This window comes from Protopterus annectens, chromosome 17.part0, assembly GCF_019279795.1.
Source record: "Protopterus annectens isolate FY-2018-M chromosome 17.part0, PAN1.0, whole genome shotgun sequence".
NCBI lineage: Eukaryota > Metazoa > Chordata > Ceratodontiformes > Protopteridae > Protopterus > Protopterus annectens.
In genome coordinates this window covers 757,670,515-757,689,109 of record NC_056751.1, presented here as the reverse complement: position 1 = coordinate 757,689,109, position 18,595 = coordinate 757,670,515, and the positions used below count along the sequence as shown (strand labels likewise).

Sequence of the window (18,595 nt, the reverse complement as noted above, 5' to 3'; positions counted from 1 at the left end):
GAGAGGCCCCAAGAGCACACATGACACTGAATGATTTGGCAGCAGTTAGGAGATATGTTACCCTAGAAAAGAGCTTTCTCTCATGGGTAGAAGTGGAACCCCAGAGGGGGCAGTCCTGATGGAAGTCTGGAAGGGAGAGAGAGAGAGGTGGAAAGTGACTGTTGCAGGACAGCTCTCACCTAGGTGAGGAGATATGGACTATGCCCCCTCTGGGACAGAAGTCTGGAGGGGGAGAGAGGCAGATAGTGGCAGGGCTGGGTGAGCTCCTGCCTGGGTGAGGGGGGTCAGGCAGAGCTCCCCACAATGGAAGTCCTCAAGGGAGCACTAGGGTGAACAGCAGCAGGGCCTGGAGAGCTCCTGCCTGAGTGAACGGGTTCAGGCACAGCCACTTATGATGGAAGTCCTTAAGGGAGCAACCGGCAGACAGTGGTGGGGCCTGGAGAGCTCTGGCCTGGGTGAGGGGGGTCAGACAGAGCTCCCCATGATGGAAGTTCTTAAGGGAGAGCAAGGGTGAACAGCTGCAGGGCCTGGAGAGCTCCTGCCTGGGTGAATGGGGTCAGGCAGAGCTCCCCATGATGGAAGTCCTTGAGGAAGCACCAGGGTGGACAGCAGAGGGGCCTGGAGAGCTCCTGCTGGGGCAAAGGCATCCAAATTCACCCCATAACTGACACCATCCTTGAAAAAAATCTCAAAGTCCCCAGAGCTGCTCTGGATGTGTAAGCAGGGGGACTCTGAAGTTTTCATGAGAGAGAATCTGCCCCTTAGCGGCTGAGGGGAGTTCTGGAGGAGCAGACCGGATTGGAGGGAAGCTCCCCTGAGAGGTTCCGAGGGCATGAGTGATCCATAATGATTTGGCAGCCTGCAGGAGACATGCAGGCGGTGGAGTCCCCTGACATGGGGGGCTGCAGCTGGGGAAGGTCTCTTGGCCAGGTTGAAGGGGAGGTTTGTAGGGTTTGCCCATGACAGAAGTTGGTATGGGTGCACCAGGTAGATGGGTGTAGGGCCTGGAGAGCTCCTGCCTGGGTGAGTGGGGTCAAGCAGAACACCCCACGACAGACGTCCTTGATAGAGTGACTGACTGATGGCAGCAGGGCCTGGAAGGCTCCTGCCAGGGTGAAGGCATCTGACCTTACCCCATACCCAATGGCTTCCCTGAAAAATCACAAAGTCCCCAGAGCTGCTTAGGATGGAAAAGTAGGTGGAATGGCCACCCTGGGAAGCCAAGTCACCATGCAGACTGAGCTGTCTAAACTGGGACATTTCTGTGCCCCAAAGACAATGTTTGGGATTCTGGGACAGAGACTTTCAAAGTGGGACTGTCCTGGAAAAACTGGGACTATTTTCACCTTGGATTATTTACAAAATTCCAGATAGCTGAGCTGGCAGTGTCACACTTCTATATACATCATATTAATATTTTCAAGTGACATATAGTTATTTACAAAATTCCAGATAGCCGGACTGGCAGTATTTCCCTGGTGTCACATTTCTCCCCTCCCCGAATACTCAACCTAGTTTTTCAAGTGACCATTGAGAAACGTTGATTGAGAGGGTTGATCTTATCTGGGAATACCTTTCCCCTATTCCCTGTCTTGAGATTCCAGCTGCCTTGGCATTGCTGACTCCAGTACCATGATGCACTTTCCCATCATATACCTGCAACCCCAGGCTCCCCAATAGTAATTCAAGATTTTCCTGGCTGGCTCCATGTAGCCATATATCCCCCTCAGACTCCTCCTGCCTTGTACTGCAAATACTTAGCACAAAGGCTTCCCTGTCATGGTAAGGTTTCTTCATGTTAACATGCTACAATCTGTGCACCTGCCTCCTGCCTAGAAGTTCCACCATGTAGTTAACATCACTGACCTTCCTTACCACCTTATAGGGTCCCTCCCAAGCTGCCTGCAGCTTGTTGTGTCTTACAGGAATGAGAAACATTACTTGATGCCCTAGAGTATACTCTCTAGCTCGAGCATTCCTGTCATACCAGACCTTTTTCTGCTGTTGGGCATCTGCCAGGTTCTCCTGGGCCAAACCCATGAGTTCTCTGAGCCTTGTCCAGAGGTTTAGGACATATGCCACAACAGACTCCTTGTGGGATTCACACTCACCCTCCCACTCATCTCAAATCAAATCTAGAGGTGCCCTCACCCTATGCCCATACAGCAACTTAAAGGGTGAAAAACCTGTAGATTCCCAGGGAACATCTCTGTAAGCAAACAATAGATGGGGCAAATATTTGTCCCAGTCCCTCTTAAACTGGTCGGCAAATGCCCATAGCATCTTCTTGAATGTAGAGTTTAACCTCTCAACAAGACCATTAGTCTGGGGATGGTAGGGGGTGGTCTTTAGGAGCTTCACCACACACTACTTCCACAGACAAGCCAGCAGGTCTGACATGAAATTGGCATCTCTGTCAGTCAGTATTTCTTTTGGGAAACCTGCCCTGCTGAAAATTTCTAACAAAACATTTGTCACCTTATCTGCCTCAATGGAGGACAGAGCCACTGCCTCAGGGTAACTGGTAGCATAATCTACTACCACTAGGATATACCTTTCCCTGTAGAACTTGGGGTGCTCAGAGGCCTCACAATATCCATAGCTACCCTCTGAAATGGCTCCTCAATCACAGGCAAAATCATCAAAGGAGCTTTCACTTTGTCTCCTGCCTTGCCTACCTTTTGGCAATGCTCATAGGTCCTACAGTACCCTGTTACACCTCTGGAAATCCCAGGTCAACAGAAGTTCTGCATAATATGTCTCTTTGTACATTTTATGCCCATATGACCTGCAAAAGGAATATCATGGGCTACGGCTAGAAGTGCCAGATGGTAGGCTCTGGGCACTACCAACTGCTGTATTCTCTCATCCTCTAGCCCTCCCTCTGGGGTCCACTCTCTATACAGTAACCCCTTGGTTCCAGTATACAGATTCCCCCTTCTCTTGAGAATCAGGTGTCTCAATAGCTATCACCCTCAGGCCTTGTAATGTAGAGTCTGAGAGGTGAGCCTGTCTCAACTCTCTCTTTGTAACCCTTCCCAGCTCCCCTTCCACAGGAATTCTGGTATTCTCTGACAGCGGTGCCTCACTGCTAGCCCGAGTACTACTACTCATCTCTGCCCTTGCAGTCACTGTACAAGGGAACATCAGTACCCACAAGCAGCTGGGGCTCAACTTCAGTCTCACTGCTACAGGGTAGCTCCCTCCCTGAAGTAACCACCTCACCAGTCTTGGCTGTAAGTGTGCAGTCTGTCTGGGTCTTCCCCAGGCTACCAGACCCACATGCTTGTCTCCAAGCCTGGCTGCATGTACTGCATGCACACATGGTATTGCATTATCAAAATCATTCCCTGTCAGGACATCTGCAGGGTTGAAGTTTTGTACCCTTGTTGTCTTGAGACAACTTACTGCTGGCATTCTGTAATTCCCACTTACTGCGCTCCCACCTTTTGTTCCCCACCTTGCCTCCATGGACATCTATATGCTACATGGCCCCACTGGTTGCATTTAAAACATTTAACCCTTGGTCCTGGATGTGTACCTGGATTAGTGGCTTCCCCTGCTACTGGCAGACTCTGTTGGGGCAGTCTGGGCTGCCCACCATAGGTTCCCTTATACCCATGAGCAGCACTGGGTGCCCCTTTCCTGTGCAGTGATGCCCTGCTTGCTAGGTACAGGTCTCCCTTCTTCTCCAACTCATCTTCAGTAGTGCATTGTCTATCAGCTAACCAGATTTTCATCTCCTCAGGCAAAGTGCTAAGGGCTTGGTCCCTCACCAAAAGGTCTGTCAGCCCTTCAGAAGTGGTGACCTGACATCCACTCACCCACCTATGAAAATAAGTGCTTACTTCAGCAACATATTCACACACACTTTCATCTGCCTTGTGTCTATGCTCATGAAACTTTTTCCTATAAGCTTCAGGTGAATTCTAGCAAACAGTTTTTTACAACATTATAATTTAAACAATCAGTATCAGACAGTTTAGAAATTACAGTTACAGCTTTACCATGGAGTAAGTGGGTCAGGAACTGTACTCAGAGCCCTTGATCAACATTATACTGTTTACATACCCTCTCACACATATGAATAAAACTATCAAAAATATCCCTCTCTGTAAATTGTGGAAGACATTTACTGACATCTGTTGCTTCAGGGTTCAGTTACTCCCTTCCTCATTACCTCCATGACTCTGGTGAAGAGTCAGCATCTCCTCTTCATGTTGCCTCTGCCTCTCATGCTCCTCAGCCTGCAGACATCACAGTTTCTCATTTTCCTTAGTCTCCAGATGTCTCCATCTCTCTGCTGCTTCTATTTCCAAACACTTGTCCTCCAACTCAAGTTTGTTTAACTCCAGATGGACTTTTAAGTCCTCTGTGGAAAGGTTGAGTTGTCCGTTTTGTGAGAGTTGTACATCTCCATGGCCAGTCTGATTGTCCTCCTGGTTGCCATTATATGATGCAGCTGTAACTAAAGCTGCAATCATGTCTGCTTTAGTCAGGTTTCCATGCAACAATCCTTTAGCTTGACACATCTCAGCCAAGTGGCTCCTTGTCAGCTTGCCATACTCCTCTGCTGACATGCTTGCCTGCTCTCCCTGATTAACTAAGCTAACAAAAAAATAACACAATTGTGATATGAACTCTGAATGTTCCCTGCATGGCTTATTGAGAGTAGAAACACCTTCAGTGACCACTGTATGCAGGCTACAGAAATTCAGTATCCACACCACTACCAACCAATTAATATTTGATGTGACTAACTCACCACTGTCAACCAATTTTGCGGTGTGGATATCCCACCACTGGTAACCAGTTAATATGTGATGCTCCTGCACTGGCCCAGTATCAAGGAGCCCCAGTCCTCACCAGTGGCAACAGAGAGGGACGTACACAATGGGAGGATGACAAGTACACACACATTAAAGTTCAAGTTCCCTTAAGAGCATACAGAAATCACAGTCTGTCTGGGGCTTGTTTCTGGCTCTTTCTCCAGATCCCCAATAAGACTCCCCACTGGCACAGCTATATGGTTAAGCTCTTAACTGAGTGGTCAAGCCAAAACCTCCAGCACCCTTACTGTCAAACCAGTGCTTCATGTCCCTGCCCAAGTAGCTGACACACACACACACACACACACACACACACACACACACACACACACACACACACACACACACACACACACACACACACACACACATGTTGAGATTTGATTTATATACAAACACATAGACACTCCTGGGGAAGGCTGGCACAGGTGTACTAGCTATGTCTCCTTCTGCCAGACTATAATGTAGTTATCACTGCCACCCACCACTTCTTATCATCTAAGGCCCTAACAAAGGGTGCCCAACCCTACTGTGTAATGTTACTATTATCCAAATAATAAGTGTGACCAAGACTAAGGCTATTTAGGAGTGGCATGTACAGTGTCACCAAATACATATGCAAGTACTCTAAAAGCTTAAATATGTCTCAAATATATCAGCCACAAAGATAGGTTTAAATGTATTTAATAATAAATAATAAAATAACAAGACAATACTCAATCAACACAGTAACTACAGAGTTCAGAATCACAGGAAATATTTTAAAACAACATTGCAGGACAGTCTCAAATAAATACAGAAAACATCTAAACTAATATTTACTATATTCCTATCTTTGGTTCATAGGTTCATAGGTGTGTACTAGGCTAATGGCCCTGGAGCTTTTGCAAGCCTAGCCCTTAGAAGTGCCCTGGCATCGTGCCACCCAACGTTAGTTCCCAGTGCCTCAATCAAGTACAGTCACTGGAGTGATCCCGGGAGTGAAGTTTTATTTCCCATTCACTCATCAAGATTTCTCTTGAAGAGGGCCAGTGAGGTGCTCTGCTTGACATGTATGGGAAGTCTATTCCAGAGCATGGGCAGTCTCTGGGTTATGAACCTGTCCCTCCAGCATATTCTGTTGACTGTGGTAATGAGGTTGAGGTCTCTGGAGCATGTGGTGCGGAGGGATTGGGATTTCTTTAGATGTAGCATTTCTGACAGGGTTGGGTCAGACATGGCTTTGTAAGTCAAGCAGAGATCGCCTCTTAGTAGATAATATGAAACAGAAAATAGCTGGAGTATTTTGAGTCTGTCCATGTAGGACATGTGTTTAAGGCCTAGGATTCTCTTTGTGAGGTACTTTTGTGACCTTTCCAGTTGTTGAATGTGTCTAGTGAGGTACATGCCAAATGGGGCATTATATTCGATGACTGGCCTAATGAGGGAAGCATAGAGAGAGACAATGACCTCTTTCTTCCTGGATGCAAAACCCTTGGTAATGAGATGAGCCACATAGAAGCACTTTCTGACCACAGTGGCAATGTGGTGGTCAAAAGGAGAGGTTGCTGTCAGCCTGTGTCTCCAGATCTCTTATTATGCCTTCAGTGTTCAGTGGGCTCCCATTGATGTGGTAATTAGTGGGAACTGAGGTTTTTCCCAAAGGGAATGACAACTCATTTTTTGCCATTAAGCTTAAGGCCATGGTTTCAACACCAGTCACTGGTCTCAGTGAGGCCTTTCTGTAGGATGTCTACATCACTTGGGGAATTAATAATGGCTCCCAGCTTGTAGTTGTCTGTGAACTTTGGTCAGCCAGAGTCCATCCACGTTGGCCTGGACTTCTGAGAAATAGATATCAAATAGGAGAGGACCCAGGACCGATCCCTGTGGGACTCCACTCATGACTGGTCGGCAGTCTGACTTGGAGTCCGCTACTTTCACACTGTGGGTTCTATCTGTGAGCCAATTTGCAACTGACCTAGTGATATAGGGGTTCATGCCTAGTTTGGTGAGTTTATCAATTACTCCTGAGTGGTGAATGGTGTCAAAGGCCTTGGTCATATTGAGGTGGGCTGTATGACCTGCCTTGCTCTCATCCACAGCTCTGGTGACTGATTCAAAGAAGTCAACCAGGTTGAGCAGACATGATTTACCTTTCACAAAACCAAATTGCGTAGGATATAGAGTTTAGAGATTCCCTATATCCTTGTTAATTAGGTCCATGGTGATGCGCTCCATATCCTTACATATTAGATTTATCAGATTAATGGAGCGATAATTCCCAGGGTCTGTAGATGATCCCCCTTTATGGACAGGAATTCTGTAGGGACAAAGTCTGAGGTGAGGCTGTGATTGAACAGGGCACACAGATGTGGTGCCAGTTCACTTTGTAGCTCATGTAGAACACATCCAGAGATAGTGTCAGGTCCCATGGAAGCTGCACTCTTGGCCTTGGACAATGCAGCTTTAACCTGTGCTGCAGTAATGCTGGGTGTCTGGCATTCCTATGGTATTGTGATTGGTCCTTTAGGATGGAAGAGAGGGGTAAAGTTGGCACTGAATCTGTCAGCCAGTATTGTTGGCAATGTCTGTTGGCTCAGTATTGGAGGTACCATTGTGCAGTAACTCAGAGAAAACCTGGGTATTGCCATGGAAATTCTTGCTATAACTATAGAAGGCTTTTTGGTTGTTTTTAGTGTCTGCCACAATTCTGCCTTCATAGTAGGCTTTAGAGGTTTTGATGAGGGATCTCAACTTTTTTTGAGGTTAATAAGGGAGTTTTCCCAGTCTTGGGTATTCACCTTTTTCTGCAACAGTTTCTTCCTTCTGTTGTAGAGTTTATTAATGGCAGGGAACCACCAGATTGGCTTCCTTTTTTTGGAGGAGAGCAGCTTGGCTCTGTTGGGTATGGCTAGATCCATGTATCTATGTGCGTGTTCGTACAGTGCATTGGTGCATGATTTGGCAGTCATGCATCTATTTTCCATTGACATGGGTGCCATGAAGTTAGCCACCCCTGTTTTTTGGAGCCCAAAATCAGCTTTGAAGATGTTTTACATGGTGGTTACCTTTGCTGGGGGTGTGGGTGAGATGTGGATTTCCATGGTGATTAGTTTGTGGTCAGATCTAACCAGGGGAGAACTGACTATTGGTGTAGAGCAACGGCTGCCCATGTTAGTTATAACCAGGTCAAGAATGTTGCTTCCTCTAGTGGTGGTAAGAATGAGCTGGTCCAGGGCATTGGAACTGATGAATTTCAGGAAGTGTTGGGCCAGTGTATTGGTGCATGAGTAGTTTTCCCAGTTGATGGAGGGGGTAGTTGAATTCACTTAGTATGAAAGTGTTGGGTTGGACCCTAATAGTTTCCAGGGTGCTTAGGAATGTGGAGTGAGAGTCTTGGGACATGGTTGGGGACCTATAGCAGGCTACGACTTGAATCACCATCTTACCCAATGTTAGTTGTACGTGAAGTATCTCAGATGCGTTATGGTGGGCTAATAGTCTGGAGGTTTGCATATCATTTATGAATATAGAGACACCATCACCTTTGGAGCTTCGGTCCATGTTCTGGGGCTGAAAGTTGTGGAATGGGTTATAGCCTGGTAGTGCAGGGGTGATTTCTGCTGCTTTAAACCAGGTCCCCATTACAGCAGAAATGTCGATGTTCTCCATTTTGAGGAGTGCTTCGAGCACGTGCATCTTGAGATTTAGACTTCTAGCATTCAGCAGCATGACCTGCAGACTGCATTAATTTATAGCTTTTATGTTGGTAACTTTGTTTTTGGAACATCACCTAAAAAGGCACTATAGGGGTGGCAAGAGCCAGAGCCAGGGCAAGAGAAATACTATACCTAAATCTTACTTACAGAGCAAGGCAAATGTAGATGAGAAGTGCTGAATGGATGTTTCTAGGTCCAAGTCAAGATACAAAATGCCCAGACTCCCTCTCTGAGAGAGTTCTTAGATTAATATCACATATTACTGCTGGGTTAGCCTAGATTACATCACTCTTTCTCACCTGCCTTCAGTTCCCAGGCTAACAGATACCAACAGAGATTTATCATCTCTGTGTAAGAAGTACATATCTCTCAAATGTTCAGCTGCTATGAAGCAATAAAGCACTTTACATTTTAAACCTAGTAATTAAAATTAATTTCAAGACAATAGAAAACCTCTAGCTCCAGATGTTGTGTCTGCTTGCTGCACTGAAACACAATCGTAAAACACTTTGATTTCAACTTATTTTCTTGAAGTTTTGCAAGTTAATTCTGTATGTTACAGCTTCTACCATTAAAACATACATTTGCACAGGTATATATTTTGTATACATTTCTGTTCTTTTCCAGTAGGGTACACTGTGGTTACATTTTAGAAGCTCAGTACATAACATACAGGTCTCTTACATTTGTAAGACAAGCATATGAATCATATTAATACTCACAAATGACATATGATTATTTACAAAATTCCAGATAGCTGGGTTGGCTGTGTCACATTTCTATATAAATCATATTAATATTTTCAAGTGACATATAATTATTTACAAAAGTCCAGATAGCTGGACTAGCAGCATTTCCCTGGTGTCACAGGGGGCACAAAAAGCAGTTACAAATATGGATGTCACATGTACAGATCATCTGGGCTAACATTATAATATTAATAAATCATGATATTCTGCATTGAGCTGTGAAGTACAAAAGTTGATGAACATACCATAGATAAGTTGCAAAGCTTGGCTCGGATGGTAATCATGTCTTCTTGGAAAAATCTCTGTTGGCAGGTGATCTTTTCTGAGACAGCAGGTTGATCTTTAAACTCTTCCATTTGCATCCTTGTCATTTCCAAAGCACTTTCAAGCCTTTCCTATTACAATGAAAAACAAGAAATATGTCAAGAATTTAAAAGGTTCTGCACTGTCTATAGACATTATACAGTTAAATGTGAGAATTAATAGCGCTGTAAAAAAAGGATAAATGACTGTAGTAGGAGGAAAAACTTCATAGTCAAAGCAGAAATTAAAGTATGGCTGGTGTGTTGAGCTGTGACCAACACATAGACCATGTCAGTGAAAATCGTTTATAAATATATTACTTAGTGGGCATGGATGAAGTGGGAGAAAAGACCTTAACCCAGTCCCCCAATACAACACCCCTTGCTTAATAAAAAATTCCTCTGAGGTCACACAGTCTTAGGAGAAGTTACAGTAGTTCACTAAAACAGTGGGTCATTTGATTAGAACTCAGAAGATAGTACACATGTCCATGGGGGATCTCAGTCTGTCAGAAACAGACTAGGAGAGTCTCAGCTCCAGGGTAGAAATGCAGTGCAAATTGACTAAGGTATTGGATCATGACCAGTCCAGCCAGTTAATATTAAAGTGTCCCAGATAGCTCAGAATTCTGGATGTGTGGTTCTAATAAAATGGAGGGGGAATCAAGGATGCCAGGGTAAGACACCATTAACCAACAGTGATAATGGTCTACCTCAGTTAACAAATTCAAAATAAAATAAAATGCCACTGTGTGATGTGAAGGTTTATGATGGTTTGGAACAAGGGTCAAAGGTGTAACAGATACATGGGGCCAGATTGATGGAATAGTCAAGCTATGAGAATGGGTCAGAAATACATACTCAGGGCTATGGACAAGGGTGTGAAGAAGAGAAAAAAGAAGAAAGACAATGTGATATACAGAAAGGTGAGACAGGGTATATAAAAGGTGGAAGAAGAAGGGTAGGGAGATGAAGGATACACAGTACAAGAAGACAAGCAGGTATCAAAGCAGATGAGGACAGCAAAGGCACATGCTGAGAGGGAGTTGGCAAGAAGGGTAAAGAGGAAGAACAAATGCTTCTTTATGTATATTAGAAAGAAGGAAGAAACAGACTGGATCACCAAAGTACAGATAGCAATAGACAGACAGTAGAGAGGGAGGAGAATAAAAGGGAACGAGCTTCCCCAGGAGAAGATAAAGAATGGGGATCAGTGGGATTACAGAAAATAAAGCATGGGGATCAGTGGGATTACAGAACATAAATCACAGGAATCAGAGGGATTACAGAAGATAAAGCACAGGGATCTTTGGGATTACAGAAGATAAAGCACGGGGATCAGTGGGATTACAGAAGATAAAGCAAAGTTATCAGTGGGATTACAGAAGATAAAGCAGAGGGATTAGTGGGATTACAGAAGATAAAGCACGGGGATCAGTGGGATTACATAAAATAAAGCACAGTTATCAGTGGTATTACAGAACATAAAGCACAAGGATCAGTGGGATTACAGAAGATAAAGCACAGGGATCAGTGGGATTACAGAAGATAAAGCATGGGGATAAGTGGGATTATGGAAGATAAGGCATGGGGATCAGTTGGGATTACATAAGATTAAGCACAGGGATCAGTGGGAATGCAAAAGATAAAGCACTGGGATCAATGGGATTACAGAAGATAAAGCACATGGCTCAGTAGGAATGCAGAAGATAAAGCATTGGGATCAGTGGGATTACAGAAGATAAAGCACAGTTAGTGGGATTACAGAAGATAAAGCACAGAGATTAGTGGGATTACAGAAGATAAAGCACAGTTATCAGTGGGATTACAGAATATAAAGCACAGGGATCAGTGGGATTACAGAAGATAAAGCACAGGGATCAGAGGGATTATAGAAGATAAAGCACAAGGGTGAGTGGGATTACATCCCACAATCCTCAGGAATCTGGTCAGTGTGCAGGCAGGTATCTTTGATGGAGGTTTTTAACAGATTATTTGCCACTTTATAATTGCCTGAGGATAGGAAAACAACCAGTGTAGTGCCATTGTGAAAAGTGATGAAGAAGATGAAAAATCTGGGAACTACAGGCGTGCTTGCCTAACAGCAGTGTGATAGAGAATGTCATGGAGAAAATACTTGAGGAAAGCTTGTCTGATTAATTAAAGGACACCAATTTACAGAACAGAAACCACAATGAGTTTGTGACCAGAAGAATCTATCAATGAACATGATCCAGGTTTATTACAAGGTTACATAAATTTACAGGCACATATTGGTAGATGTGGTTACCTGGATCTCAACATAGAGTGGTCAAGGATAAAGACTGGAACTGTGTTGTTGCATGGTTAAATGGTAGGACAGGGAAGGTTGTTGTGAATAGAACAATATCAAAAATACGAAAAGAGACAAGTGGAGTAAAGCAGGGGTCTGTCTTTGTTATAGACTAGTACTACTGGGTGTGTTTCTTTCAAATGTATCTGAGGGACCACAGAAGAAGCTGAACTTCTTTGCAGATGACACTGTTTGATATAGCAGTGAAAGATGGAGAAAACAGGCTACACATGGGTTTGGAATGGCTGACCAAGTTAAATGAACAGTGTCATTTGAGATTTAGTACAGACAAATGACAACAACCCTGCCACAGTAGGACAAGGATCTAGGGGCACTGGTCAGACCTGGATTGGAGCATGAGGATAGTAAGACAACAGTGGCAGCAGTTGCTCCCTAACCCAATTCAAGTGCAACTTGGACAACTGGATGGGAAACGGAAATTCATCCCTGGTTTGGCACCCATGTCTCTAATGCAAACAGGTAACCTGTAAATGTTTAATCTTCCAGGCCCATACTTACACTTATCAAGGGTGTCAGAACTTGTCAGAGATTTGGGATGCATGGCTAGGCTTAAAAAGGCCCTTGTGGCCGTTAGCCTAGTAAACACCTATGAACCTATGAGACAGGTATAGAGATAGAAGGGATGCAGACTGTTGAGTGCACTTAAGGGGAATACTAGCTAATTCTACTGTCTTCTGCTAGCAAGCAAATTTAACACAGTGTTAGTTTTATTTCACACATCCTTACAAGTACAGTTTGCCTGATCAAAGTGACATGCACTTACAATCAATCACTAATACAAGAGCAAAATCTGCTGAAAGTAAAATGTGGATCAAAGCTAAGCTTTAACATAAAAAGTACGCATCTTAAATGATTTAATAATTTAATAACAAATCTAAGCACCAAGATAAAGCAGCAGTAGAACAATAGTAGTCATGATAGCTTAATAGCTGAGAAAAATGAAAGTTATGTAGTCACCATAATGTAAGTTCCTCAGGATCCATTCCATTCATTTAAATACTATGACTAGTCATCACAGACAGCTGTCAGTTTCACATTGACAAGTCATTACCAAGCTCAAACTCTTATCCTCACACACATAATGGCTTATGTTTCCCTCTTTCCCCTGCCTGAAAGAGTTTGCCATATATATATATATATATATATATATATATATATATATATATATATATATATATATATGGGGCTATATGACTTAGTGGTCAGTTCATATGATGGACTATTTTTATTTGGTCGATTTGATTGACATATATATATATATATATATGTTTGTGTCTTTCGGCTTTTCCCGGTTTGGGGTCGCCACAGCGGAACTCCGGTCTGCTAATGATTGGCAGTAGATTTTTACATGCTGGCTTGCCGGGCCAAATGCACAACCTTCAACGAAGGAACATATATATATATATATATATATATATATATATATATATATATGTATATATATTTATATATGTGTGTTTATATGAATATATAAAAAGTGTATATCAATTTATCCAGCCAGTCTACAATGAAATATATTGTAATGTACCAGACACAATGAATCTCAATCAGGTGCAATTCCTGTGAAACCCAGAGATTGCCTTTAATAAGGGTCCTGCAGCGGGCAAGTTAGGCACTCCTGAGTCCTCAGCCTCCATCACGTCAATGAATCGAGAATCAATAAAAGAATTTTGCAAAGCTACAAGTCGATAAATACTGACTCGACTCACTGGAAGATACACACAGCCCTACACACACACACACACACACACACATACATATATATATATATATATATATATATATATATATATATATATATATATATATATATATATATATATATAAATAGATATATAAAGTCAGCTGACCTGAGGTATACCAATATCGCTTGAAGACCTTAGGGAAGGTCAGCTAGTCTTCTGTCTCTGAAGGGGTGACTGGGATACTGAAGTGGATGTGCATGAATCATGAAGATCAAGTATTAGTGTTTGTTCATAAGTTTTTTTGTCTTACATGATCCAGTCCATCCACTTCAACATTAGAACAGAGTCCCTGGATAATATTTTTGGCTGGATTATTGACAGAGTACTATGGAGAATGTTAGATGTAAAGATCACAGGCAGCATTCTGTAAAAGCATGCAGTGAAGTCCATGTTGCCACAGCAGAGATAACATCTACAAAGGAGTTTTTGAGATAGGCCAGTGAACTCAAGATAGCATTTATAGAATGAACTCTTGATTTGCCTGGAAAAGACTTGTTATTGTAATAGCAAAATTAAATGTAATCAGATAGCCACCTGGAGTGGCCATTGACCCCTTTTTAGGCCTAGTCTAGACAAAGAAAAGAGAGGAAAATGTTGTCATCCTTCCTGAGATATTTCTCTCTCTCTAAATAAAATCATAATTGTCTATGAACCTATAAGCAATGCAATTTTTATTTACTTTTATTAGAAAAATGTGAAAAAAGCAACGAGATATTAATATATCAGTTTATGTTCAAATCTGAAGCACCCTTGGGCATGACTTTTGGTTTAGTTCTTAAGGAAACCTTATCTAAAATTCTTGAAAAATGCATACACAAACAACTCCTTAACCACCTGCTAAGTAATAATCTCCTATCTGCATCTCAACATGGCTTCAGACCTACACACAGTACCACCACTGCCCTTGTCAGATTTACAAACTCAATAAACCATCTTAGAAATGACAACCAGATTGTATTTGCCATCTTTCTTGATATGCCTAAGGCCTTTAATACAGTGTCACTCCAAAAGCTGCAAAAAGAACTAGCTACTTTAAATCTACCCCGGCCTGTCTTCCTCTGGTTTCACAACTACTTAACTGACCGCCGACAGGCAGTTAAGTGGCAAACTAATCTATCCAGCCTACTACCAATCTCAAGGCTCAATTCTCAGCCCACTGCTTTTCACCATATTCACCAATAACCTCAGCACAGCCACCAAGCATGCAACTACCATTCAATACGATGACGACTCCTCCCTCATATGCTCAGCTCCCTCCCTACTAGAACTCCTACAAACAACCCAGCAATCTTTCCAGGACATTGAAGAATATCTCTCTGACTTTCAACTTATACTCAATCCAAACAAAACAAAGCTTATGCTCCTCACTAATAGTAAAGCACCTGATAATTTTACCCCTTTCACCATCTACCCAATAAAACTAAAATAGAATCTGTCCAGCACACCAAATTTCTTGGCTTTACAAGAGACGACAACTTAAAATTTGACAAGTACCTGACTCTAGCTATCAAAAAGGTCCAGGTTAGCTGTATAGATTCAAGCCTTACCTAACCAATGCCACTAGCCGTTCCCTAGCAAGGACTCATCTACTCTCTAGCCTCTTTTATGCCTCACCAATATTCACTAACCTCAGAAAATCTGACTTAAACAAGCTGGAGTCCTGTTATAACAAAATCACAAAATTTGATACCTTCCTCACAGATCACATCACTGCACAGCACTTCATAAACTAAACTGGATCGAACTACCTCATCTCCTGTCTCTCAAGCAACTAACATTCATTCATTGTATCTTACACCATCCAGACTACTGTCCAAATTACTACTTAAAGTAACTAGACCTAATAATTATTGTAATGCCCCATCACTGGACCAGTAATCAAGGAGCCTCAATCCTCATCACTGGCACCAGTGGGGGATGTACACTGGGAGGATGACAAAGTACACACACAGTATTTCCCGCTGCATCTCTCTGCATCAAGTGCAATTTCCCTCAAGAGCACACAGAGACCACAGTCAGTCCGGAGCTGGTTTCTCCCTCTTTCTCCAGATCCCCAATAAGATTCCTCACTGGTACAGCTATAGAGATGAGATCTCAGCTGAGTGGACAAGCCAAGACCTCCAGAACCCTCTGCATCCAACCAGTGCTTCATGTCCCTGCCCAAGTAGCTGACACACACACACTCTTTGAGGTCTGATTTACACACACCCACACCTGGGAAAGGCTGGCACTGGTCTACTAACTATGCCCCCTTTTGGCCAGACTGTAAGGCAGTTATCACTGCCATCAGCCAGCTTCTTATCATTTACTTTAAGGCCCTTAACAAAGGGTGTCCAATCTTACTGTGCAATGTTACTGTTAATACAAATGGTAGCGTGACCAACAGCAAAGCTATTAGGAGTTAGCCAACAGTGTCACCAAATAAATATGCAAGCACTCTCAGAACTTAAATATCTGTAAACAGAGCAGCCACAATGAAAGGTTTAAATCAATTTAATAATAAGAAAAGAAAAATGCTCCAGATTCTCAATCTTGTGTAATATAACACAAATCCAAACAAAAAAACAAGAAAAAGTGGAGTCAGTGAATACTTTGCATGAACCTTTAATTCCACAGGTTAAATGCTTTCAGCCAAAAACACTGGCCTTCTTCAGAACAAACAAAGTACAGTTGTGTACCTACCATAAATGTAGATGTTCAAGTGTATTCACTGTTGCAGTCATTACTCTTGGGTTATCCTGCTGGCAGGCTACCCGCAGTCAGCCTGAATTCCAAAGTCTTGGTCCAGTGTCAGTTGCTGTCGCCTCTTCTCTGATGTCAGTGCGCCAGGGGTATAAAAGATGCAGCTGACACCATTTTCTTCAGTTTTTCTTGCCCCAGATGTCAGGTGCCCCCAAAAGGGTAGGCTAAATGGATTATGCCAATAAACATGCATGCACTAAAGTAAACATTTCCTTCATCTACAAGCAAATACACCACATAGGTTGTATAGAATAGAGAAGTACAGATAAGACCTAGCAAATGAATGGGGGATGGTGGGAGGGTAACCTGGACTGCAACAGTGAATACACTCGAACATCTACATTTATGGTAGGTACACAACTGTATTATTTTCATCGTGTTTCACTGTTGCAGTCATTACTCTTGGGTTGAATCCCAAAGCTGAGGATGGGTAGCTGGGCTAAAAAGGATTAGGAGAGGCTATGAGGCCCTGCAGAACTGCAGTGGCAAAGCCTGCTCTGGATTTAGAGTAGAGAGGTAAGTGGTAGTGCTTTGTTAAAGTGTGCACTGAACTCCAAGTTGCAGCCTCTAAGATGTCTTTGGTTGGTACTCCTCTCAGGAAGGCTGCTGAAGTAGCTGCTGCTCTGGTAGAATGTGGCCTAATGCCCTTAGGCACTGATTTGCCATGCTGTGAGTAGCAGAAACGAATGCAATGGCCTATCCATTTTGAAACAGTCTGTTTTGAGATAGCCTTTCCCTGTGATCCTGCAGCATATGCCACTAAAAGCTGCTCAGTCTTTCTGAAAGCTTTAGTTCTGTCCAAGTAAAAGCATAGCTGTCTGTGTATATCCAAAGAATGCAGAAGTCTCTCCCCCTTGTTCTGTGGGTTTGGATAAAAGGTAGGCAAGTGAATGGTTTGGTTAAGGCCTACACTGGACACCACCTTAGGCATAAAAGTAGGGTTCGTCCTCAGAGAAACCCTGTCTTGATGGAAAATGATAAAAGGTTCCACAGCCATGAGTGCCTGTACCTCCGAGACTTGTCTTGCAGAGGTTATTGCTAGGAGATAAGAATTTTATATCAGCTGTTGAGTCTGCCTCAAAAGGAGACAGTGTGAGTTTTTCCAAGACATAATTGAGGTCCCATGCATGTATTGGTGCTCTCCTTGGAGGTCTTATGTTTTTGACCCCTCTAGGTACTGCCTTATTAAAGGATGAGAAAAGATAGGTGATTCCGTATTGTAATGGGCTGACATGGCAGAGGCATGAATCTTAATTGATGAAAAGGATAGGCCTTTGTCCAGCATCTCAGTTAAGTATTGTAAAATTTGAGGAATATTTCCTACAAACGTGTCAATTCCTTGTTCCTGGTTCCAAGCACAGAATCTCTTCCATTTTTCTGCATAAGATTTTCTGGTACTGGGCCTCCTGGCCTCCAAGATAACATCCATTACAGCTTTGGAGAGAGGAGTGTTCTGAATGGCTACATTATCCACCATGCTTCCAGATTTAAGGTTCTGAGTTGGCTGTGCAGGATCTGATTGTTTTGTTGGGTCAGTAAGTGAGAAGTTAGAGGCAATGTCCAGGCTGGACCTTGAGACAAGTTCTTTAGGATTGGGCACCAGTGCTGGCCTGGCCAGTCTGGAGCAATCAGTATCATTTTTGGCTTCTCTTGTCTGACCTTTAGGAGTACCTTGGGGAGGAGAGGCAATGGAGGAAAGGCATAAACTGTTAGGTTTTTCCAGCTGAAGGATAGGACATCCACTTTCCATGCTTGCTTGTGATAAATCCTCATGCAAAATCTCTGTAGTTGGCAGTTGTGAGGGAAGGCAAATAGATCTATGTCTGGGCATCCTCATTTCCTTGTTAGCATGCTGAAGACTTGTGGATCCAGTTTCCACTCGTGGGGATCCATGTGGTTTCTGCTTAGTTCGTCTGCCAGAGTATTCATTTTTCCTGGCAGGAATTGAGCTTGCAAGTGAACTTGATAAGTCAATGCTGTGTCCCATAAAGTCATGGCTTGTATGCAGAGGGGGTAAGAATGTGTGCCTCCCTGCTTGTTATGTACCACATGACTGTAGTATTGTCCGTCTTTATCAGTAGTTGTCCTGGATGAAGTAGATCCTTGAAAGCTGTCAGGGCATTTTGAACAGCTAGCATCTCTTTTTGATTGATATGAAGATGCATCTGGCTCAT

At 43.1% G+C, this 18,595-nt stretch overlaps 1 protein-coding gene across 6 annotated transcripts in view; it reads right to left on the bottom strand.

The window, feature by feature from the left end:
• PLEKHA4 (pleckstrin homology domain containing A4) overlaps positions 1–18,595 on the bottom strand; it is a 2,050,101-nt gene that overhangs the window by 506,106 nt on the left and 1,525,400 nt on the right. For all 6 annotated transcript variants that reach the window (XM_044059475.1, XM_044059472.1, XM_044059474.1 and 3 more), the window contains one exon: positions 9,525–9,674. In XM_044059475.1, coding sequence (XP_043915410.1) covers positions 9,525–9,674 — 150 coding nt within the window. The remainder of the gene's footprint in view (positions 1–9,524; positions 9,675–18,595) is intronic.